Below are 24,525 nucleotides of genomic sequence, written 5' to 3'. Positions count from 1 at the left end.
CACAGTCAACAGAATCAATCACCTAGGAGACATGGCCCTTGTATCAATTCAATCTATTGTAGAATTAATCACGCAGTCAACAGAATCAGTCACCTAGGAGACATGGTCCTTGTATCAATTCAGTCTATTGTAGAATCAATCACAGAGTCAACAGAACCTGCAGAATCTCGGATTGAGTCTGCCTCCAATTTTTTTTGTGATTGTTGCGGTGATTGTGGCGTAGGGAAAGGACGCCGGATTGAGGTTTTCAGGACGACGGAGTAAAAAACGCAAACCATTTGCGATAATTGCCATAACTTTTTTGGCAAGCCATACACAGAACATATGCAATAATTTTCTGCCCTGCCAAGATGCCATTATTTCTCAATTCTCAAAGATGAAAAGCGTTGGCTATTGCTGTTCATACAGTTTCCGTACACAGTTTCGCGCAGTCTTCAAATTGAGATTTATTTACATTAAATTCTATAAACATACAACTTCCTTACGGCATGATGGTTTCACTAAGAGGATATGATCTCCTAGCAGATCACAACCGTGTACTTACCTGTCCTCTGTGTTTCTTGTGCTTTAATGATCACTAGTTTGAAAAATTGCATGAAAATATTCTCATCATAATTTAGTTTACAGGAAACATTTTCGCGTACGCGGCTCCAACCCTGTCCATTTGATTTAACATTATAATACGAAGATTATTGGTAAATCGAGCAGGTACGGGCTCCTCTTCCATAAGGGTGCCACCAACTTCTCGCATATAGTTCCATATATCGTTGAGGATACAGTATAGATGGAATGAGTTAATGTGATCAACGATCAGAGGAACTTCCGCCAACGGACTTGGGAGCATCTTGCCCAAACCCATAAGTTTGAGTACCTTGACAGTCATGTCCTTCTGCTCAGGACACATATATGAATCTTGCGAGTTTTTCCAGAAGGTCATTTGACAACCCAATAGTGAACGGATGATTACGGCGGCCGAATTCAATGCGGGTGGATCTTCATTGGCGACCAACGTAAGGATCTGCCAAAGCATAGGATTGGCTCGAAAACTCTCTCGGATATCAACATCTTTTTCCTGGGTGGCCTTCAGCACGTCTTCCGTAGGCCACACCGGATGGTTGAACATCACGTCGGGGTTGACGATGTCACAAAGAATCGTGGCGATGCTAATCATGCCTTGGTGACTTTTATCGGCCGCGCAGCATTCTTTCAGAGCCCGAATAAAGCATTTCTGGTTCTCCCGAATCAGATAATCCGCCAGCACTTGGCCTATAGAAAACTGTTTCGCTCGTAGACCGTCTCCGACAACACCTGCTCTCATGATAGAACTGTGACTCTGCGGGAAGTTGATTGACGCAACGATTTTTCGATTTTCTTCGAGTAATGAAGTCATCGTATGCGGCTTTAGTACGCGGTCAGCGTCTCGCGGAATCGCACCAAATAGTCTACATGTATTTGAATCCGTTACCCCATCTAGCAGAAGGCGGAGCGCCATCTGTTGAGCGAGGGCGTTGCTACTTGTAGCTGAAAAGAGCTTTAAGGACGAAATCATCCATTGAATTTTTTTCTCATGTTGATCTTTGTCCGATATTCTTGCCGCTGCAAACAGGACCACCACGGCGGCGCATATGATCTTGTAGAGAGTAGACTCGGGGATTTCCTCTGAGGGTAAACTGCACACTCCTAGTAAACTGACGATCTCAGCCGTATATTCGAGATTGCAGTCGCTCGAGTGTAACGATAGAGTATCGGCGAACTTCCACAGGATCTTCTTAGCCCGCTCCTCAATGACAACCAGCTTCCTTAGGTTGCGTAAGACTAGGATCGGATCAGAAACTCGCCCTGAACGAAGTTCAACTATCAGTGCGTTGAGTGAGTCGATTAGCACGGTTGGCTGACTAGTCTCAATGTGCGATATGATTTGAAGAAAGATTGGTGGATCTGTTTTGGTGATGAGCATTTCAACAAGAAATCGCATTTTCTCCGAAGAGTGCAGGCATGTGAGTGAAATAAAACTGATAGTCCATGGACAGGTAAGATCAAGTTGACTTAAAAGTTCTTTGGCGCGTAGTTCAAACGACACTAGGAGCGGTACCGACGCTTTAGAATAAACACGCTTTTGCAGTTCGATAAGAAGTCGATCCAGAAACGAAGTCGTATAAGCGATAACTTCTTCTCGAACCTCAGCGACTTTTTTTTGTTTAATTCGTAGTGCGAGCGATAGAAGGGCAAGGGCTTCGTGCTCGTTTCGACCACACTTCAAGAATAGGTCTACGAAAACCTTTTGAGCGTTATGCATACCAGGAGTCTTATTCATCGTTCGAAGCCTTGTATGTTCTACTAATCTGTTGAGGTTCGTTGCAGTCATAATCAGCGGCAAGTCACTCACCACAGAGGTAAGCAAAAGTTCAGACATGATGCTCAGATCAAGAAGATATGGAATGACTACAAGTTGTTCTGATGTTGGTTTGTCGCATAAGCTACCACTAAGCATGTCAGCTAACGCTTTTTTAATGTCGCCCGAGTGCTGACCAGCTAGATGACCCAAGATTCCAACCACAGATACGAGTTTATTACTGTCCACAACTCCCGGCTCCTGGGTAAGGAAATGTTTGAGGCCAACGGTAAGTACTCTGGTTATCACCGTGTGCGGGAACGATGAGCCAATATGCGCTACAACCCAATCAAAATGTGGTGAATAGCGAATCGTTGTATCCAGTAGAGCGTTAATACAGCGGTCGGTGTCGAGATCCGCGGCGTTCAATACGCATTGCGACGTGATATCAATGAGAGAACGCATTGGAGGGCATGACATCCACCGTTGCATGACTTCGGCCAATTTTAAACCGGATCGCCGATCTGCGAACTTTGAAGAGAGGTGCCCAAGTAACTGGAGCGACCAAGGGGAAACCAGCTGTGCCCAAACCGCTGGAGAGGTCTTTACTAGCGAGTATAAAGCCTGATGAACCTGCCGAATAACTACCGCCATTTGTGACGACGCGTTCGTGGATAAATTGCCTTGGGTAGGTCCGTCTTGGGCTTGGCTTTTCTCAACCGCACTTTCAAACACCTGTTCGAGATGTTCAAGAACGGCTGGTCGGGACGCTGGCACCGCTTTTAGCAGGTAGATAGCACTTTGTGTGAGTTCCAATATATCAGAGCGTTGGGCCAGAAAAATTTTTAAATGCAACCTAGCTTGTTTCTCAATCGAAACGTTACTGCTATCTGGAGCAATCATTATGGGCTCGAACTGAGTTCTCAAACGAACTCGGCTGACCGTCTTTTAAAGGCGTTGCATTATTAAAGAATGAAGCACAACACACATTCACATCGCCGGGTAACAATCATTATTTGCTAGTCAATAAATGCAACACTAGCTACATTACCAACTAATAGATTAAATCATGTTTTATTTGACTTATGAACAAAATTGTTCTTAAGAGTCTTTCCAGCAGGTGCTGAGTGAGGTCTCGCACTGGTGCACACGGTGCGGCCAATCGAGCGCGTGGCCTTCTTCGTCGTTCTCGTCAAAACAAAACGCGCCTTTCCACAAATTCAAATTTTACGCGGGCAGTGTTTCTGCACTATGATTGAAACGGCTAGATTTTTGGTTGGAGAAAGACAAAGACCCGTCAAACGGCTGACTCAATGCGCGGGACGTTTTAAATCATTACAAAGCATGATGAGTAGGTATTTATAAAAACAAAAAGTTGCTAAAGCCTCTATATTCGTGTCTTTTTTATATGAAAACATTGGACTAAATAGAACCTAAATTCAGCCTGAAATGCTGTTTCGAATGACAATGGAAATTACAGTGTCTTCATAAATGTTATTACCGTTATGAATATATTATTATTATCATAAAAGATTCATTTTATTGGCAAATTTGGTTCTATTCGGTAAATATTAGTTCTCATTCTTCCATGCCATCGACACGGTTTAATGTGTTATTCAAAAAGAGTACACTAAAAAATTTTCGGAAAACTAGTATACCAGGATTCGAACTCACGAAGTCTGGGTCATCGAATTTATTATCACACATCTCTTTGTAGGCCTATTATATTCACAACTCACACAATAATGTTCTGGCCATATTAGGGAACCACTCAGAATTCAATGAAGCTCCTATTGAGTGACCAGAAGCTTAATTTACGAGATAGTAAGGACCTTAGCAGCCTGACAAACCGCAAAGGCTAAAAGATCTCGCTACCGAATGCACCACGACAATCATGGGAGTTTTGATGCTCGGAAGGGTTTCATTACCAAAACATGTTTTTAAAATGTCGCTGTACTTTATCGTACTGAAGAAGTATCATTTCCTTATAGAGCGATTCCGTGATACACAAGAGCAGGCTTAATTGCCCTTGAGCACAGACTTGCCTTTCGGTTATTACTAGCGCTGTAAAAAGGTAAGTTATTAATATCGAAAATATAGTGAAAATAATATTGAAAATATATCCTTTATAAGAAACGAATTAGGAAAATCAGCTTATACTAGCCTTATAATATACGTTATAATAATGTATACATTTATAATATATCAGTTTCCAACATCTATAATAAATAGATATTCATTTTCTTATTTGTGTCTATGTCGAGCGGCAAGCAACCGCATCTGGACTTGTTTGTATACAAATCTTGTTTTGTAATGGAATATGTTAAACCAACGTTAGAAACGCAATATTTAAATACATTATAAGTAAGAACTGGTAAGGAAAGTTAAATGTGTCAGCTGAAGATGACGTACTGAAGATGACGTTACTGACGAAAACGTACTATCTAGTCTTAACATGTTTATTAATACCGACTAAAATAATTCTTCAAAAATGATCGTGTTAAGCGTACCTTTCTTAAACCATAGGGCTTTTTTTAATACGCTAAACCCCCCGGCTTAACTTAAATCCTCGAATTTCACCAATCCAGCCCTATTGTGTGTGATTCGTCAGTGAAAATGTATTGGATAATCTCCGATCAAAGCATACACATCTAATGCTCTGCACCTCTCGACGACATGTTTAGTTCGATAGCCCGGAAAGCCGACCAATCCCAACCATATTTTTAATGTTATTGTTTCTGGTATGAGAGCGGACAACAGAGTTGCCTTAGCAGACGACGTCTTTCTATTCGTTCACTCATCCAGTGGTTGTCGAACGATACAGGGGAAGCATGTGTGATAGATATATATTCATCGATCAATTGTCATGTGAACAGTAGTCATTGCCAGTGTGAGTTAAGAAACGATCGGTGTGCTCACCTCGGATGTCTCAGGAGGCGCCCATGGGACACGATAGCAGCAGGAAAGTATTAATGTTAGTTATTAGAACTGCTGTATGTGAGTGTTGTCTCTGTTGAGCTATACTATGTAAGAAGTGAAAAAAACGTTTTATGGAAGTTTCGCTTTAAGCGTGTCGTTTGTGCATCGGAAAAGGGAGACCAAGCGTCTATCGGCTCTCCCTGCATTCCGACATTGGAGTCGCAATTAGACCAAAGCTCTATCTGATAGGAGACAGGTAAGTTTCCCTGAAGACGAGAGATACAGTAACTAGATAGAAATAGGCGATACTTCCTCTTTTGCAATTATCGTTTGACAAAAGTCATGTGGGTGGTAACGGCTACGATCGAAGTATAGAAAGATACGGATTCAGCAGATATTGAAAATGCTGAATAGCACAGAATAATTATGCGATATTGAATTGCGCTTTTTGAGACGTTACGATCTGTTTTGCGTATTCAAACGAAACACGAAGTTTGTTCTATACGGGAAGGGATAGCGAATTCTCTGTGAAGTGTCTAGCTGCAAGACTTTTTGCCTCTTTAGCAAGTACTTAAAGTCTACAAGTCTTGGGCCTTTTTCGTGCACAGTATCACCAGAGAAAATCTATAAATAGTTTAACAAAACTTTGCCAAATTTGCTGCGCATACGGCGGGACATTTACAAGAAATACCACGTTGTGCTCTTTCTACATGTAACAGCTGTGTTAATGCGCACATGTAAACATCAATCCATAGACATCTCGATAATTCAAAGCAAGTAAATATTTTATACAATTTCCCATACTGTAATTTCTTATTGCGTCATAAGATATTTGCCTTGTGGCGTTTTTCGTATGGTGTTTATTAAAAGTTAAGGGTTTATGTGACAAGAGCCAGTCGACTACGATGTAACCGGGAATTGTCTGACGATCGTCAAAACCATGATATTTTACGTGGTTCACCGAGTACCTCTAGAGATTTAAAAGTTTTTTATTTATTCAGATTTATTTGACGAAAAAGCGCCGACATTTACTATACTCGATTGGGTCAAAAGTGGGACCTACAGTAGCTTTCAATTGGCATACCGCATCTCATTCTCTTTGAAGGCTTTTGGTTTCAAAAAACCATGACATCTTCATCAGGAGTCCATCCATATCTATAATACTTTTGGCTCGTTGCGGTTATTATGTTGACCAAGAGTTCAACTAGTTTGATAGACAGGGTCAAAATGTCACTATTACAAGTGATGTTCGTTATTACAACTAATACATTTCTCTGCACTTGTCACGTGCAGTATAACTTGTAAAGTACTGAAGATAATTTTTTTAGACGTGCCCCCACAACGAGCTTACATTTTAAAAAGGCTAACGAAAAGGGACAGTATAGATAATACATTGAATTGGATCGTTAGAAGTGGACACGCGCGAATGTTTTTGTTCCATTGTCTTTTTTTTGTTAACTTGTGCGCACACGTGTATAAATAGAGAGATCAGATATTACATAAAATAGGGGAATTGGTCGATTTTGCAAATTATAATAAAATCATCGAGTATAGTTCTATACGGAAATTTAAAATCGAACAGCATATAGAAAATAACTTTGTAAATACAGAGAAATTTTTAAAACATGAGCGTATTTATATTTTTTCGTATGTACAGCAGTATGAAAGCGAGTAATATATGCTCTACGACATATTTTTTTACAGAAATAGTCATTAGGACGGCAATTAAGTAGGTGTCGTCGTCCAGCCTAGACAACTTCTTTTCTTGTGTGCTTATTTGATTTACAAGGATTTCATTCATCACTGGCTTAATGTACTAACGATCACCACATTTTACACAATGTACTACTGCCGATTACAAACGCAATAGATAAGCTGGTAAACATTATTTTTCGGCATTTTCTCGCACAAAATGTCAGTGGCGCAAAGAAGCAAACATGAATTAATAATTAGATTTTAAGTGGGTCCGGCTAGCGAGATCGTACCTAATACTGAATGCATGGTAAAGACTCCAGGTCTGTCACAGAATAACCAAAACAATTACAATTATGTTAATTATTCTTGAGTATATTCATATTTACTTAGTTAAAATATGGAAAATAATATTAAATTAGTTTTAACTAAGCAATGTGTTAGTATAAAAGCAAAAGAAAGATATGTGTAAATCACGATCCTCCTTGGCGACAAGTTGTAGAAGAACTGCATTGATTGTTGAGCACATAATAGGGTTCCATTACTATAGATTAGCCTAAACAATTAGGTTAACATACGGATGATTCTGTGCTGTATTGTATTGTGCTGCACGGTTTTCATCTTCTGTTATCACACCTTCTAATACTTAGATGCCAAAGATTTCCCATAACCTTGTACACCAATAAGCTTATACGTTATAACTTTTACATTTCGGTTGAAATTTAGTACCAAGTTGCAGCTATTTTCCAATTTACTTTTATAGTTTTTGCTAAGTACATATGAATTTACAATGCCCCAGTCGAGTTAGGTTTTTGGTATTGCCTTGGTAATCACACGGATCGGACAGCACCAGAGTTTACGAAATCTGTTGTTCTTTCCCTTTGTTTTCAGATCAGAAAACATGTCCCTATCAGGATCCGATTCGGACGAATTTTTCGATGCGGAGGATGCATCATTGACACAAATTGCTAGCGAAGATTTGAGCACGGAGCCGGCTAGTCTTGATAGTGGAACGCACTTTTTCATTGATAAAGAAGCCCTACGTCTTAAGGCTGATGAGGTACGGGACTCTTATAAGATATTATGTATACATATATATATAGATAGTCGAAATGGTCATGTATTTATGCTGTACTGTAGACTGTTATTTTTGCGTTCAGTTCTGTACCTTCGGCTTATTTGAGCAAAATGCAGGCATGATAGGTCGTCCTTTAATGCTTAAGCTTAAAGCCTCACAATTCGGCGAGTGAATGTGACATATTTTGAAGAACGGATATGAATCTCGGGTTACGCATATCAATGGTTCGCTTAAATATTTTACATAAAACGAAATTTTTTTTTTGAAAAAAGTTTTCAAGCTCAAAACTTATAGCTATAGGGAGATATCTGATGAGTGATTCACTTATTGTTTCTTATGCTAGTGCAAAAATTTAACTCGGCCACAGTTGCTAGCTATATTTATGATAGAAATGATAATGAAAATTCCAAAGGCGACGCAAAATATTCTTTTTCACTATATCAGCTTTCGGCTAATAAATTTATTTTTACGCATAATAATGTATTATAGTCCGTTGTGTATAATGATGGGAAGTAGACCTAATTACGATTTAAATGATGAATCGATAAAGACCCCTTTGGTGTAGTCACAACTAGATTTTAAGTTACATGTTTCTTTTCTAAAGTTGTAAGTTTCCTATTTTTGTATTGTACTGGATTATGATCGTACAGCCGTAAATGTTTTTGACGATCAATTTCCAGGACATCGAACCACACACCTAATAACTGTTTCCGTCAACATTACAATTGGCAAAAACAATTTCTCTCTATTCTTCCAGGTTACCAAAAAGTGTCTATTTATTTTACACAGATAAAGAACTCATCCACAATGTATTAATGATTAAACAGAACTCTTAAATCTGATCTAGAAGGATATGTTGATTAATTATATTGCCCAGTTCTAAAAGTCAACGAGTATTCGTGCTCTGTAGTCTGTGAAATTACGTTTACGAGCAGAGACGAATACTAGATTTTTTCGTAAAGATCAGATCCAAAAAAAATGTTCTTATTGTGCTACTGAAAACTTCTCCGTGCACTACGGCATGATTTGTAGTCTGTTGTTTTCTTTATAAACTCGAGGTTGTGAAGTGGTTAAACAAATAGTGTAATTAGATTTGAAGTGGACAATTCTTGACCGAAAAGAACTGGATTGAAAATATTATGTTCTGCCTGTCATAATATGTGTATATATATATACAGTATGTTATAATATAGTACAGTTTGAGCAAAATAGTTTCACGGGTGTCTGATGTTGAAACGAGTAGCTGTAAAGCCAGCCGGTGGCATCAGTGTATCTCATTTACTAATATGTTGTCGCGTTGGCGCATTTCGGCTTATATCCGCTACTGGGTTTATGATTATTGCGATTTGAATCTTAGCTGCCATTTCATGATTTCTGAACTTGGTGTACTTACTCCTAAACATTGTTGTGATGAGTCTGCCGTTTGCACTATTTTCAGATTTGAGTAAACTTGTTTTTTCTATTAGATTTCACTGTCTTTAAACCAATTTCTTTCTATGTAGCATTTGGTTCGTGATATCCAATCCATATACTTCTTGAAGTCTTTTGCTAATTTTCGTGTTGTTAATACTGAAACATATCAGTCTCGGTCTAACTCGCATAAGAAGACCTGCGCAGGTGACTCGCGCTTTCCTTGTTTTCGTTCGTTCCTAAGGACTCTTGTGCTATTGACATTTCTATGACCTTATGTTTCATTTGATCATTTAGCTTTCGCTTTCGTTCTAAACCCGAAAATGGATGCTCCAAACATCCCTTTTACGAACTGCGTTGCCTACGTGCAATTACATTTAATTGTATTGTTGCACTTCTGACTAAATATTGTATTTTACTTACTGTGCTAATCGTGTTATAGCATTTAGCATTGTTGTCCTATTCGCTTATTACGATTCGTTTGTCGCTTTGTGTGTATAACAACTGTCTTCCGTTTGTTATTGTCCTTTTTCAATTGCGACTGTTAATCTGGTCTCTTTTACTCGCGTTCGTTTTTTTTTTTTTGTTAATACCATCTGTATTCACAAGTTAAATGTAAATTAAATAAGAGAAGACAAGTTAAAATCTAAATACTTGTTTTCGTCTTGACACTCTACTTTTTTGCTCGTGTAAATAATTCCGCTTGTCCTACCTTATTTATGAATGATTATCTTTGCACATTTTTTTGTTGGAAGGCCGCCTTATTCTAAGAATTTTCATATATGTGCAGCATTTGTCCCAGTTCAGAGGCCCTTTGGCTAGATCTACCATATCGTCGTTAAGCAACAATAAAGGTCCCAAGACAACTTCTTTTTTATCTTATACCCTACCTCGAAATTTTAGTTGCTTCCATATGCCATACTCGCTGCTGTATCCGTATGTGTACACACATAATATGGAGTGTATACGCATGTACATATATGGGATATGGCTATGGAACACGTACATAACATAGATATCCTTGTTTTAACCCCTGTGATTAAAAGTTATTCGATTTTTATCTGTCCTAATTCGAAACCATTTTTTCTCGTATTTTCCCTTAGTCCACAAATGTCCAAAAATGATGTTGTTCCTTGCCCAGTTAATCGTCTTTAGCACTTCCATTTTGTAGACCTACCTCAATTCTGATACTGCCGTTTTGCTTTTATATACACCTCTAAGTGGGTTAATGCCCACCATTGCTGTACGACCATTTCTCTATCTTTTCTCACAGTGGTGCGCACGAAATACATGTGCGCGTTTCTTGTATTAGCTTGATTGGGCCAATCTTTAGCCTTGTTCAGGCATTCTTCAATTCTATATTTCTCGTTAGTTCTCTTGTTTACTTCTACTTCTCTAGCTTACTAATAATCTCTGTAATTATGGTTGGTGGTTACATCTTCTGTTTTTGATTTACTGTCGATTCCCTATAATGTGTAGCCTTTTCATTTGATGGGGCATAGTCGATAATTTCTTTGTTATTTTTTTTTTGTTTTATATACATGTGTTTCCGTTTACAATATTTACACACTGATATATACACAAAGGCGTGTTTGAGTTTTTGCTTTTTACCACCTCGTTATCTGTTCGGTTATCAAACTACGGTGAATACGCACTTAAATTAGCTATTTCTTTATTTAATAGTTTCGCAACTCTATTCTGTGGTGACACTAGTGAACAAATCAATAACCTAAAAAGTCTAAGCTTAAAACGAAACCCTCTATTTCATTGTATAAGTAAATGATTATATGTTTGAATATTGCATTATTGAAATTAGAAGCAGTGGAAATAATTGTGAATGAAGGTAACATTGGGGAATCTAACTATATCCTTGGCCTCAACCTAACTTAATTAGGTTGAACAACGGGCCCGGCGGATTGAGGAGCGACGTCAACGCCTTCTTCGAGAAGAGGAAGAACCTTCTCATCCTGGCACTTCAGCATTGCCAGCTCATTTTGACGACGAATCCAGCTCGTATTCTGAAAGTATTGCCTCGTCATCCGTTGAGGGACTTTACCTTACGAAGGTATTCATCTAGCTTTTAGATTTTTATAATGATTATCTAGTGGCGTTCCATAGTCGTATACGTACTGGAACCAGTTACTCTTGAATGTTAGATATGTCACCGCATATACATAATGAATCTCGTTATTGTTAACCTTTACTGTCTGTTCAGCTTAAGCAGCAGACCCCGCTAACATCAGCGGTAGCCCATCAACCCTCGAGTTCATCGTCATCTTCACCGTCGCAGCTGCTGCCGGAGAACCGTCTGCAGCCTCTGGCCAACAGTGCAGCTAAATTTTCGTCGAATAGTTGCGGTGTTAAACGGGCAGGTGTCGGAAAAAATGGAACGAATAACAGCAATTCCCACAATACGAGCAATAACAACCACAGTACTAATGAACCTGACCTTGTCGCGTCAACAAAGCCACCGACGAATTTCCCACAGGAATTCGTACCGCCGATTGCACCCCCAAGGTACGGACCATAATTCACGAACTAAAAAGGAATAGTGATGCATGCGGACAGATTATTAAACGAAGCTTGTCCATATTTTTAAAATAGATGGCCAGTATTTTGTGTTATTATACCCATATTAGTGCGTGAATCTTATAGTGGTTTTCATTGCTGTATTATTGGTCGTTAAGGGACTCGTATACTTGGCAACAAAGAATCAAAAATCAGTGGATCAACAACAGTACAAACCTGCAAATTATGCGCAAATATAATAATATTGTTAGCAACAGCGCATGCAGTGAGAAACAATAGTAAAGCACAAAAGACTGTTATACAAAAAGTTGCAGGTTTGCTATGTAATGAAAGATTGTTTCAGATGGCGAGGTTGAAACGGGCAAGAATCGCTAGTGGAAAAGCCCTTCATGTGACATGAAAATGTTTTCACATTTTTCGCAATCAGCGGCTTATTTTCTATCACGTTACAGACGTCGCAAAACGTCGCGCTCACGAGCAAGTTATGCCGAATCGCGTCGCTCGCCAAACCCTTCTGCATACGACAGTGAGGATGCAGTTTCGATAAACTCTGTAGTACCTCTTGGCCTCCCGGCACCACCCGTTGAAACACCGACTTCGTCGATTGGTAGAGACTTCTCGCTGCCAATTGAAAATGTCCAGAGGGGACAGTTCGTCGTTAAGCCACAGGTCCTAAAAGTTCATTAAAACATATACAGTGTCTGTTAGGTAAACACAAATCACTATGCGCTTTTCTACAGTTATGGCATTTGATGTTTATGGAGTGAACAACTGGTTTCCTATTCTTGCTTAACTTTTTATGATTTCACGTTTTCGACGTTATATCTCTACTGATATTATCTGCCCTGCGTTTATAATACTTCCTCAGGATTATTTCAGTTCGACTTAAGAGCATGCATTCTGTGCCTTTACTTCGGTATTATATGTACGCACACATATGAACTGCATTCTTGACATTTTCAAGGCTCCAGACTAAATCTACTTACTATTATATTTAATGTGAATAATATTAACGCGAATTTAATTAGGTCGACGTGCGTTTACGTGACGTGTTTGATTTTGATCATTTGCCCCTAGGACAACGAAGAAGATAAAGGTTTATCAAAAGAGGAGGTTCGGTTGTGTGAAAATGCGACAGGAAGCGGGAAAGAAACCTCGAAAGAAGGCACTGGAGGAAGATTGCCTCGAAGGTCAAGCAATGCTAGCGTGAAAACGCTTGAATACAAAACTCCCGAGAATTCGTTAAAGGCGACGAATGCATTGCCACGTCTAAGGACAGATTCTGGTCGACAGTTGTCAGACTTAGAGATACTAGAACAAATCGAAGTGCTCAATCTGGACACTGGCGAGAAGATTCCATTAAGTGTAGCTGAAGACAAGCTGCCGCAGTGCGTTAATCCTCTCAGTTTACATTTAATGCGGATCACGCAAGAATATGTGAGGTGAGTAGCTGTTGTCTTCAATGGAGAGAAGGTCTGAGACATGCAGTAAGTGCACTATAAAATCATTAAACGAACGTGTTAGTTGGAAATGTCAGTTCTAGGGATAAGCTTCTATACAAGAACGTTGCTTAGAGGAGAATGCTCTTTCGTGAGACATTGAACAGCCTAAAACTTTGTTTATAAGTAAATCTAAATGAAATCCATTGGACAGTAGTGTTATCCCGTTGTCAGCGCAAAGATTGATGGTTAAGGCCTTACGCATTATTTCTTTGGCACCTACAGTATAGTCGTTCATCAGAGTTTGTCAAGAAAATCTCGATAGTTGCAAAAAATATTTATCAAAATAAGGGTTTTGAAGCACCAATAGTATTTAGAGAACAAAAAATTACATATGTGAAAAGTACGTCTATTATTAATGTGATATTTACGTAGTTAAATTATTCGACCTCAATTTTTCACTTTCATTAGGTCGAAGCCATTCCCGAAAAAAAAAAAAAGAAAAAAAAAGCTCTATTTGATAGTTTTAACGATGGTAACCGTGTTTTCTCTATGGTTCTGGTGCTGCTCATGACGATCTGGTGACGGTGCATTTCTACTATGTGATTGGTTCCTTGCTGTAACTACTCTAACGATTGGCCAGCCCGTGGTTCAAAAGCCGCAAACAAAAGCGATACCTTCGAAGAATGAAGGAGCGTCTCAATGACAGCTCACAAGACGCACTCGACGAGGTGCCACCGTTGCACCGCAGTCTCAGCGAAGTTAGCGAATCAGCTGGCAATAGCGGACCTGAGGCAGGGGCCGGAGATAACGACGATCACAGGTGAACAAGCTCAAGAAAACGCTGTCCCCCTGCTGAGCACGATTTTGTTTTCATCAAGTTTTCATCGGTGGTTACGCCTGGCCTCGTCGGAAAACTCCTCGGCCTGACACGCGCCCACTGGCTCTACCTAGAAAATGTTTTGTCGTGCTTTCCATTTCCAGTATGCGTAACGATTGGCAATTGCAATCAATACGTTTGTTCCCAAAGAATGTTAGTTTTACAAGTCGACTGTTGGAACGGCGTAGATATGTCACAGATTAGCATGTTTCGGTCACTTAGAAAGATGTGCGTAGTCTTTTTCCATCCGTGTGTGATCGTTTTTGTTTTTTGACATATTTGAGCGCAGAAGCTGAAATAGCACGAATGACCCCGAAGGACACCGCTATTAATACCATTCACGTACGCCCGATATATGTTACATTTTTTTTGTTGCTATTGCAAGTGTGTATACGTTACGCTTTTTTTTTCAATTTTGAAAGTTTAATTGTTGCTATAGCGGTAATTTAGGAAAAATAACAATTTATGCTGACGTTTATTTAAACATCCTTAGAACTAATGGGTGTTAAATAAATTTTGAGAGACCGTTCGGTTTCGTTCGTCCGGTTGAATTGGATGTTAGTGTTAAATAAAAAAACGGCAGGCCTTTACGTGCCTTAAAGCACAACGAACAAGTGCTTGCTCTATTTGCCGTTGCGTGCTCTTATTTTGTGACTGGTGTGTAGATACGAAACAATGGCTAACAATTTTTTTAACAGAAATGTTTTTCTGTCTCTTAGTGAGCCTTAGTTTGTAGCGCATTCTAGTACGCGCTAACGGTTCTTCGGTATAAAATGCAAAATGTATGTTCGCTTTATTTGCGCTTTACTGTAGTTACGACCGTGCGTTGAAAAAACAGTATCGCTAATTGTTTTCAGTTCGACGACCAAATTGGATGGCGGCTCGGATATCGAAGGTGCCGGCCTTACAGAGCCGGCTACAGACGACCCACCGGACTTGGAGCCCAGCGGTACGCTGAAGAAAAAGGCGTAAGTTCTCTTTGAACATTTCAGTGATTTTTATTAACAGATAGTCTTTGTATGTATCTGTTGACGCCATCGCTGTTGTCAATGGACAGAAAAATGAGATTTTTTCTGTAATTAGAAGAATCAAAAATGTATTGACTACAGGTCACTTCATTGTTCTCAGTAGTACCTTTTTTAGCTTTCATTAAGTACTACAGCCAACAAAATAGGAACTTAGATTATATTTTATAGACGCAAGCATGTAGGTGGAACCAAAGCGCATGCAGAGTAGAAAACCATCTAATCGCAAGAAATTTGATTAATGTTTTTTATTTTTAGCAGTATAGAATTTGTTATAAAGGCATTTCAATTTATTAAAAAAGTGATTTATGTAAATGCATAAAGAAACTGAAACAAGAGGTGTTTTTTTGAAATAATTTTTCTATACAGAGAAAATAAATATCTAGTGCTCGATATCTTTTACTCTATGTAAGTGAAATATAAAATTATACAGAAATAAAAGAGAAATATATATCTGTGACGTAGTTAGGAGCCATGTAAATGATTTGCACAAGCGCTTCGGATGACAGGGGTATGAATATACTGTATTTCAAATTGGCATTTATTTTTGTATTACAGAAGTAAGTTGAAACAGAAGCTGAGCAAGAAACTAGAAGCCACAGTGACAAAGATTAAAAACGTTGCTGAAAGTGTTGATGAAAGTAAGTTTTCGTTGTTGCGAAAAGATTTTTGCTTATGCAATTGTTTTTACACAATAGTCTAAGTAGGCGCGTGCATGCCAAAATAGGCGCACGTAATGAACACTGTGTATTGCCACATATTGCTCATGCATTACGGAAACCTAGTCAATAGTAATACAAGGATCTATTTCATTCAAGCATCAGTCAGAATAGATCAGTTTTGTAACGGAAGAGCCAACGTAACGATCTAGGAAACTTTGGATTGTTCTAATCTTCTAGATACTACATTTAGAATTTGGTGATTTAATCTGCAGAAATTCAGCAGTGGCAGTCCCAGCATAGTCAGGAAGAACCAGCCGAAGTAGATCTTATGACATTAGACCCACAACCGGACAAAGTTAAGGTGACCACGTCCTCCAAAAATCAGAAGTCGGATTTCGACGGAATTCGGGAAGTGCAAGGTAGAAAAAATACAATTTTTAAGTGCTATTTTTCAGTAGATCAATAATAATGTTATCTGATAGATATTTAGATTAGCCTTAAACTCCAAGTGCAAAAATTATGATATCAGTATCTGTTTCTTCTGGTTTATTTTTTATATTCTTTTGTAGCTTTTTTAACTATTTTTGGATCATAACAATTATAATTTGTACTTAAGCTTTGTCAACCAGCTGTTGGGTTCCCAGACCGTTTTTCAATTAAAAATATTTCAGACTTGTTCTGGTAACTGATCTTGTTTTGCATTGTCTTGTATTGTTCTGTGTGGATTTGGTGCACTAGCTCTGAAAGGTATCCACCAAGGAGCAGTATGGACGATGAAATTTTCGCAGTGTGGTAGGCTATTGGCAAGTGCTGGTCAGGACCATATTGTGCGGGTCTGGGTCCTTAGAGACGCATTCGAACACTTCAATGAAGTTCGACGAAAAAGCCAAGCGAACACTGGGCGTGACCGGGAGGACAGTATCAACGATAACCGCGATTGCAATGCAGGCCAACTTCAAGATCTATTATTTGCTGGTAACCAAGTAAGTGCTATTAGTCTAAGTTGTCGATCGCAACGTTCGACTGCCTGTGACGTGAAGCGGAGGGTCTTATGTATTAAACGAAAAAATCTTTGTTTGACTTATCTACATGGTACATCCTTTACATCACGTATTATTGGCAGACTAACGGAGGTGGAATAAAAAGCCGTCTTTAGAACACTATGGTTAATATAATTATACTACAACATAATAATTTCATAGCACATATGATATGTGTAATTTATAAGTAACGATTGTTTTATTTCTTAGTTGCCACTATATTTATTAAGCTTAGCGACGTGTCCGGTATGGTTACAAGCCTGTATTCTAAATCGTGTTCCGTGATCTGCATTTCTAGCAGACTTCTAGTGTGATTTTTAACTGTGTGATTTTTTTTATCTAGGAGGCCGGTAATTCAGCTGGTATAGAATTAACGGTCGAAGACCGTGGCCCATTTATGCCTCAACCATTTGCCGAATACGAAGGTCACACTGCTGACGTATTGGATGTGTCATGGAGCAAAAGTAACTTCATTCTCAGCTCGTCGATGGATAAAACTGTTCGCCTGTGGCACATCAGTCGAGCCGAGTGTCTTTGCGTGTTTCACCATGTCGAATTCGTTACTGCGATTGCATTTCACCCCCGAGATGACAGGTATTTAATAGGGATCTGTTCTTGCATATGTAGGAAAAGTAAAGAGATAATAACCGACGCTCAACAGCTATAGGTATGTTGTCATTAATGCAACGTAGCACGCAATATTATTAAAGGTGGCTATGCCGCAATTAAAATAAGCTTCTATTATAGAAATATTTAATGCCAGTAGCAAATTGTTACTTCAAATTCACCAATACTCTATCTATCCACTTTTATTAAAATCGGAACATATTCTCTCGCCAATTTTTTAACAACTTATTATGTGATTATCATTACTTTTCCACATATTTTGCTTATAGATATTTTTTAAGCGGTTCGTTAGACGGCAAACTCCGCTTGTGGAATATTCCTGATAAGAAAGTGCATCTATGGAACGAGCTGGAAGGCACTCATACAAAACTGATTACTTGTGCCAATTTTTGTCAAAATGGCAAATTTGCTGTTGTTGGTTCGTACGATGGTCGATGCGTATTCTACACGACCGACCAACTTAAGTACTATACACAGATTGCGGTGCGCAGCTCGCGCGGTAAGAATGCCCAAGGAAAGAAGATCTCAGGAATCGAGCCAATGCCCGGCGAAGACAAAATACTTGTAACTAGTAACGATTCCCGAATTCGCCTTTACGATCTCAGAGACCTGACGCTCTCGTGCAAATATAGGTATAGTATAGTGCAACGACGTCTAATTATTTTAAGATGCAATAGAAATACATGCAATACGATTTTCTAAAAAATGTAATCAAATACAAAACCAGAATTGCTAAATTCGGACTCCGAATGTTAATTTAAAGAAAAAACTGTTCAGGCTTCTAGTTCGAGAAACGGCGCAAATATCTAAACGTTCTTTTTTTTTGAAGATTTATGCTAAACTGCACGGACTCTGCAGTACGTTTAGTTTGTATTTTGTTTATGTCTAGTAAGTAGACAACTGAATATACAAGCTGGCTCTAGTCAGTTCTTTGGGTGCCTTTATTAACATGTTTTTTAATATAATACTATTAAAAGTTAATATAATACTGTAACTGTTTGGATGTGGTCTGTTGTGTTCCAATAAAAATACCTGGCGCGCGTGACCACTTACGAGCCGTTCTCTGGGGCTCACTGGCCATTCTCACTAATGCACTACATGTTGGGGTTTTACTTGATATTTACAGAGGTCTGGTGAACAGCAGCAGCCAAATCAAAGCCACATTTAGCCCAGATGGACGATACGTGATTAGTGGCAGCGAAAATATGTTTACCTATATCTGGAAAACCTACCATGACCACTCAGCGTTTTCCTCAGCTAGGCGAGACCGCAATGCCTTTTGGGAGAACATCAAAGGTAAGTAGCACTCCGCGAACTCTGCGAATAGGAAGCTTCTCGGGCCGAAAGTTGTCTTAAGATAATATTTGATAACTAATAAAAGGAGACAGATATATCTTGTATACCTAACAGAAATAAAAGCAAGGTAAGCGAGGTAATAGGGTTGTTCCAGTTCGCTTATACTACCGACTACTGTATTAGCGTTTGTACGTTTCAGGGAAACAATCATTTCTTTGAATCCTAATGTTTTTCCCCTAAAGTTTCCCCCGTTTCTAATGTTTGGTCTCTCTTTTGTTCTTATGTTTTCTATATTCATTAACGCGCGTTTGACTAGTTCACGATGCTTCGGTCACATCCGCAGTGTTTGCTCCGAAGCCGGATATCATCACGAAGCAGCTGGATGATGCGCTTGTTCCACCTTCGGTAGCGTCGGAAAGCGCCAAAAATTACGTAATTGTTTCCGCCGATTTTCGGGGTGAGATTCACGTGCTAGCGCATTCGATGCGTCAAAGTGAATGATCCGGTCGCCCGGGACCGCTGTTGGCCGTATGCTGCAGCAGTGGGCCCAATGATGATCAGACTTGTGAAGGAGGCGATCGTGATGATAGGACCAGCGGGGTTGTTGGTACCCTTGAAAGCTGCATTGCTATAACCGGCACTGGAAAAAGGCTCGGGTCCTACAGGCGACGAACACCTTAGAATAACTGTTTGGTTACTTATAGAGGCAAGGGAAGCCTTCGAAGGTTACCCAAATGTTTTCACATGAATGATCAATACAATAATTTATTACCAGGAGGAGGAAAGTTGCCTGAAAGGGAATTCTTGTGGATTTGTTACCGATCAACGGTGACGTTAATACTTAATGCCAATAAACAGGGCAGTGTGCGACATGGCCCAGCTAAAGTGACACAAAGGACGAGAAAAAATCGAACGAGCTAGTCAACGAAGCTTGGAGAAGGAAACCTGTTCTTGTTTTTAATCTAGTGAATTGTCACGCACAGAACCACGTTAACAGAAACACTTATTTGAGGAGAATGGTACAACAGCAGATATAGTGGAAGGTTGCAGGCATGTTATATATTAACATAAATTTGAAATTGGCCACAAAGAGAGTTAAGAATAGACAAAAATATACACCGGTTAAAAACGAGTGATTATAGACGTTATCCAACGGTTGAGTGAGATTTCCACGATCGAGAACTGTTGGAAGACCCCATAAGTCCTAGGCCTGTCGATATACACAAATTTAAATGCCTGATGAAGAATCAATGGGTGGCGTCCACTAAGTAAGCAAGATCTATGTAGATGCCAAAACATGAGTTATGTTGATTAAGTGATACCGCCAAGATCGTTCGGTAATACAAGAAAGCCTAAGCCTATATACATACAGCCACGAGCATGGCAACGTGTCTGTGAATATAATTATTAAGTTCTTATAATGTGATCCACCTGGAATTGACTGAGACTGGTCGGTTAATCCTAATGACCACATATACTGTATTTATTATGATGGCGTTTATACCCTTGCAGATAATCAGTCGCAAGGGTATGCAAAAAGATAAATATATTTTACACTTTGCAGCAACACATTGTAATACAGTAGTTTGAGATTGAAAATCACCAGACGATAAGATAAACTGACTTTCCAGAGGTTTTCGTTATTGCGTTAAGAAATGATATGATAAGAAATCCTTCATGTGGTGAATGATATTACTACAGTCTCTGTGCCACAGCATTTGTGTTTGTCCTGAAAAAACAGAACAAGGGCATAATAGGTGTGGGTATATGTAGGCCAGCAACCACTGCGGTAAACGCAATGAGCGACTTTGTAATACTATGTAAACAACACAACAGGACGCGCCAAACCATTGTTGGACAACTATTGTTACGGCGACGCAGAAAAACGAAAAAGGAATGACTTTGTGAGTAGCGCGCGGAGTACTGAAGAGTGTTGATGCTGGTAACCGTTGGAGAAGCAAAAAAGTGAATCCGTGTAGAACTATATGCAAGCATACGTTATATAACAATGACAATTGCGATTGCTTAGTCGAAAGCGTACCTTTGACGTTTCTTTCTACCTGCAATGTATATACAGTACACTATTAGTAAAAATACGCGTAATGAATATATGAATAGCTAGATAATTCGCTAAATGTTCGAGGATGGCGACTACTGCTAGAGGCATAATTAGGAATATGAAGTTGGATGATTTATTTCAGTTTATCTGTTGAAGCAAGGTGAAAATCGAAAGAAATTAGGTACTGTAGCCTTATCATGTACGTTAAGTAGATGCATATTTCAAGTTAAACAATAGACACGCACAGATACAAAACAATCAACCATTCGAACGTGTTGGCAATTATTAGCTGAACGAAATTTTTACTGTTATTGTCTGCGTTAATTTAACTGCTTATCAAGACAGGTCAAGACGAGCTTCCATTGGTACCTGGTAATCGATGGTCCACAATGAAGTCGGCAACGGTTGGTGAGTTACCGTCGCTACACTGAAACAAATTTTATACCTCGTTACTCATTTTTCAAGAGCTATTCTGGTCCAAGCTTAAGGCTGTTACTCAATCTTCGTAAGATTCATTGAATCCACCAAGCTAAGTGAGCCGGTTTCAGACTACAGAAGGGCGAATAGATAAACTTTTAATAAGTCATTATACAGCTCTGTCCTTTTGCCGATAACACGATTTGATAGAATAATGAAATCCGCTAATCGTTTGTCGTATTTGGCTACACTAAAGAAGATACTCTTTATTGTTTCCGATAGCTGAAAAATGGTATCTACTTCTACAACCAGCACCAGCAGAATGATATGCGCAGTCTATAATTGCGTACACGTTGCTTGAAGGAAGTGGAGCAACTACTGCCGAATCATTTTTTTTCGCGCCAAATTTGTTGAATGTTAGTTTTCGCGCAATGGGCCATATTTGCGGTCCTGTTGAATAAATGATCTAATACAATAGGTTTTTTGTATTAGTCAACGATGTCCAAAACATCCAAGTCATAAAGCAAATACGCTACACAATCAACTGTACACCTACTTTTTTGGTTCTTATTTTTTCTAATATAAAAGCATTATGTATACGTTTTGCAGTTACACGAGGAGGAAGAGAAAACAGTGAATCTTTTCTTAGGTAGATACGCTCATTTAACTCTGCGGCTGAGCACCTGCTTGAATTAGACAAAACATAAATCATAAAGATGCTAAAGATGACCGACCTGTGACGTTGTGGTATATATTTATATACATATATATATATATATGAACTGCCACAATAATAAACATGATTTTTATTACTATGAAGTTGATTGCTAGTACCCGCTTGTGCATAGTACCGATTCCTCGATGTAGAATGGTTTGATTACAAGCTGACACTGGTTCATGGTGCAAATCCACTGCTCGGTTAAAAATATTCCACTGTCAGCTATAATCGAAAGTATACAATATATCAATACAAAACCACCTATATTCTTAAATTACATGCTTGGAGAATAAAAACATAATTGTAGTGTTCAAAGGCATAATTGCTAGATCTGTACGGCCCAACACATTCCATTCTTAAAAATTAGCAGACGTAAAAACAATGGCAGTTCACGTATTATTCAAATAGTCTAATCGCATCCGGACCTTCAAACCACCTGTCTGTAAAAAGTTGCTCATACTTGGTAGAGATATACTAAAAAGCGTAATGTTTTTAATCAGTTGCTAAGTCTTTATTTTGATGCGCTAAAGATCCCTTTCATGCGCTGTTACGATTATTACTGTTGCTATACTGTAGTACTTTATAATTAATTTCATATTGAGGTGGGCTGATGTGGATGTTTTCGCACAGATCTAACCAGAGACACAATCTTTATCATCCTCTGATGCTTGGTAGTATATAACTCGAACTCGGAAAATTTTTCGGTTAATAGGGGCTCTTCGATTGCTCTCGTCAACCGTGGTTCATATTTCCAATATTGTGTATATTTTGATAAATTATTAAACAAAAAAAAAAACTTGCGCGTAAAAGCGAATAAGCCATAGGACAAAAAATGCTCCTTAACAAACCGAAATAAAAATTTAGGCAACTAGAACGTTATGAGAGATCTTTTCGTTATGGAGGTGAGACAGCACGATATATAAACATAAATGTTGAAACACTAACACATATAAGAGAGACCCTGGTAGAAAGTGACAGAGAATTGTATACTGTAGATTTTGAACAACGCAAAACGAGGCACAAAAGGTTTTTGCCGTTAATGTTAGTCTACTAAATGAATTATTGATTAGGTTATAAACTATTACTGTATCAACTCATAAGTATCTTATCGTATGTGATATAAACAATGTTCATGTTTTCATATCCTAGTGGCGTGATTACTTACATATGTTACCGTAGGTATCAAATAGAACTCACGGCCTTTTCTTGGCGAACACATCCACGACCCTTGTTTATTCATTAGCACTGTTTATCGCATCGTGCTCTATCGTTACATTAATTAATTAATACAAAAATTACTAATTACATTGCTACGTGGATTGATTAGAGTAAGCGATATTCAGGTGGGTGGTTACGGAAAAAACATTTTTTAAAAAAGTACGATTTGATATTATGGTGACTCGTTTCATGTAATTGGCGCACATGTCTGTGTTTTCGAAGAGACTAACTAAATGAGTCTCGGGCGCCCCCTTAAAGAGCTATGAAAGCCAAACCCTAGAAACGAGGCTCGGTCTTGAAGTTTTGGACGATCAAGACTGGAAGCTTACAGATGAGAAATTCAGTCGATTTTTGGTTACGACGAATCTCAAGAAAGGCGCTTTTAGTACCCGTGACTGACTTAGCAGCGGTCTTTGTGACCAGCTACTTATGAAGGCCTTGCCTCCGAAAGAGTTACGAACGCTCTGCTGAATACGAGCATAATTCAACATTAGGTTCTTGGAGAATGATGTTCAATAACTTTTATAGACGAAAAGAGAATAGAACATGGCAGGAAGCCACAAAGGCGTCACTTGAAAGAGTATACCGAAACACCACAAATGAAAACCCTTTCTTTAGAAAATGTTTAGGTGCTATATAGACAGGATCTAGCCGATTCGCTGGCACCCGTAAGTTCCATTGATGGCTATTAAAATAGGTTCAGCAAAAAGACAGATCTACTCGTCCGTTTTGTTAATCGATGTAAATCATGTCTGGACGTGGCAAGGAAGACTAGGGCTTCGGAAAGAGAGGCCCCAAACGTCATCGTAAAGCCCTTTGTGACAACATTGCTGGTATTACCAAACCCGCCATCCGTTGTTTTGAGCGCCGTGGCGGTGTCAAGCGTATTTCGGGTCTGATCTGCACAGTTAAATAACAATATGTATATAAACTAAAAAACCAGTGTTGCCTGATGTAAAATGGCAACTAACCCAACTTACCTAACAATTTCGATAAGTAGATCGCACATAAGCGCTCACTTACACGAAGTTAGTCCATATGTCTTCAGTATTTGATTTTTTCTTTTAACTTATTATATTGTACATCCATGTACAGTAGGTGCTGATAATAAAATAATAAATCAAAAGTACTTGCACCGTTTGATCTCCTACTATGTGGTGACCCTGAAAAGAGCCGTTTTTAAA

General features: G+C 38.9%; 2 protein-coding genes across 4 annotated transcripts; one reads left to right on the top strand and one right to left on the bottom strand.

The window, feature by feature from the left end:
- Positions 1-391: 391 nt before the first annotated feature.
- omd (integrator complex subunit 5 omd) lies at positions 392-3,568 on the bottom strand. Its single transcript, XM_022853519.2, has one exon. The coding sequence runs from the start codon at positions 3,233-3,235 to the stop codon at positions 617-619; it is 2,619 nt and encodes an 872-aa protein (XP_022709254.1). The 5' UTR covers positions 3,236-3,568; the 3' UTR covers positions 392-616.
- A 782-nt stretch (positions 3,569-4,350) lies between these two features.
- LOC111272204 (WD repeat-containing protein 44) lies at positions 4,351-23,266 on the top strand. 3 transcript variants are annotated; one of them, XM_022853513.2, is made up of 15 exons: positions 4,351-4,406; positions 7,835-8,003; positions 11,326-11,496; positions 11,647-11,948; positions 12,413-12,629; positions 13,038-13,402; positions 14,043-14,222; positions 15,137-15,247; positions 15,863-15,945; positions 16,239-16,385; positions 16,705-16,949; positions 17,350-17,600; positions 17,903-18,265; positions 18,760-18,929; positions 19,246-23,266. In XM_022853513.2, the coding sequence occupies exons 2-15, from the start codon at positions 7,845-7,847 to the stop codon at positions 19,428-19,430; spliced, it is 2,949 nt and encodes a 982-aa protein (XP_022709248.1). In that variant the 5' UTR covers positions 4,351-4,406; positions 7,835-7,844; the 3' UTR covers positions 19,431-23,266. The 3 variants fall into 3 exon arrangements, with proteins under 3 accessions (XP_022709248.1, XP_022709247.1, XP_022709249.1); XM_022853512.2 differs by lacking the exon at positions 4,351-4,406 and adding an exon at positions 5,113-5,507; XM_022853514.2 differs by lacking the exons at positions 4,351-4,406; positions 14,043-14,222 and adding an exon at positions 5,113-5,507.
- Positions 23,267-24,525: the final 1,259 nt, after the last annotated feature.

The sequence above is a fragment of the Varroa jacobsoni genome, unplaced genomic scaffold (assembly GCF_002532875.2).
Source record: "Varroa jacobsoni isolate VJ856 unplaced genomic scaffold, vjacob_1.0 contig01777, whole genome shotgun sequence".
Taxonomy (NCBI): Eukaryota; Metazoa; Arthropoda; class Arachnida; order Mesostigmata; family Varroidae; genus Varroa; species Varroa jacobsoni.
Note: the sequence above shows the minus strand (reverse complement) of the source record. Positions and strands in the feature narration are given on the sequence as shown.

Bases quoted from the DNA above. Each gene is read 5' to 3' on its own strand.
- omd (XM_022853519.2), bottom strand. From the start codon at position 3,235: ATGATTGCTCCAGATAGCAGTAACGTTTCGATTGAGAAACAAGCTAGG.
- LOC111272204 (XM_022853513.2), top strand. From the start codon at position 7,845: ATGTCCCTATCAGGATCCGATTCGGACGAATTTTTCGATGCGGAGGAT. The intron at 16,386-16,704 runs GTAGAAAAAATA...TTGGTGCACTAG, and splicing joins CGGAATTCGGGAAGTGCAAG to CTCTGAAAGGTATCCACCAA. The intron at 16,950-17,349 runs GTAAGTGCTATT...TTTTTTATCTAG, and splicing joins TATTATTTGCTGGTAACCAA to GAGGCCGGTAATTCAGCTGG.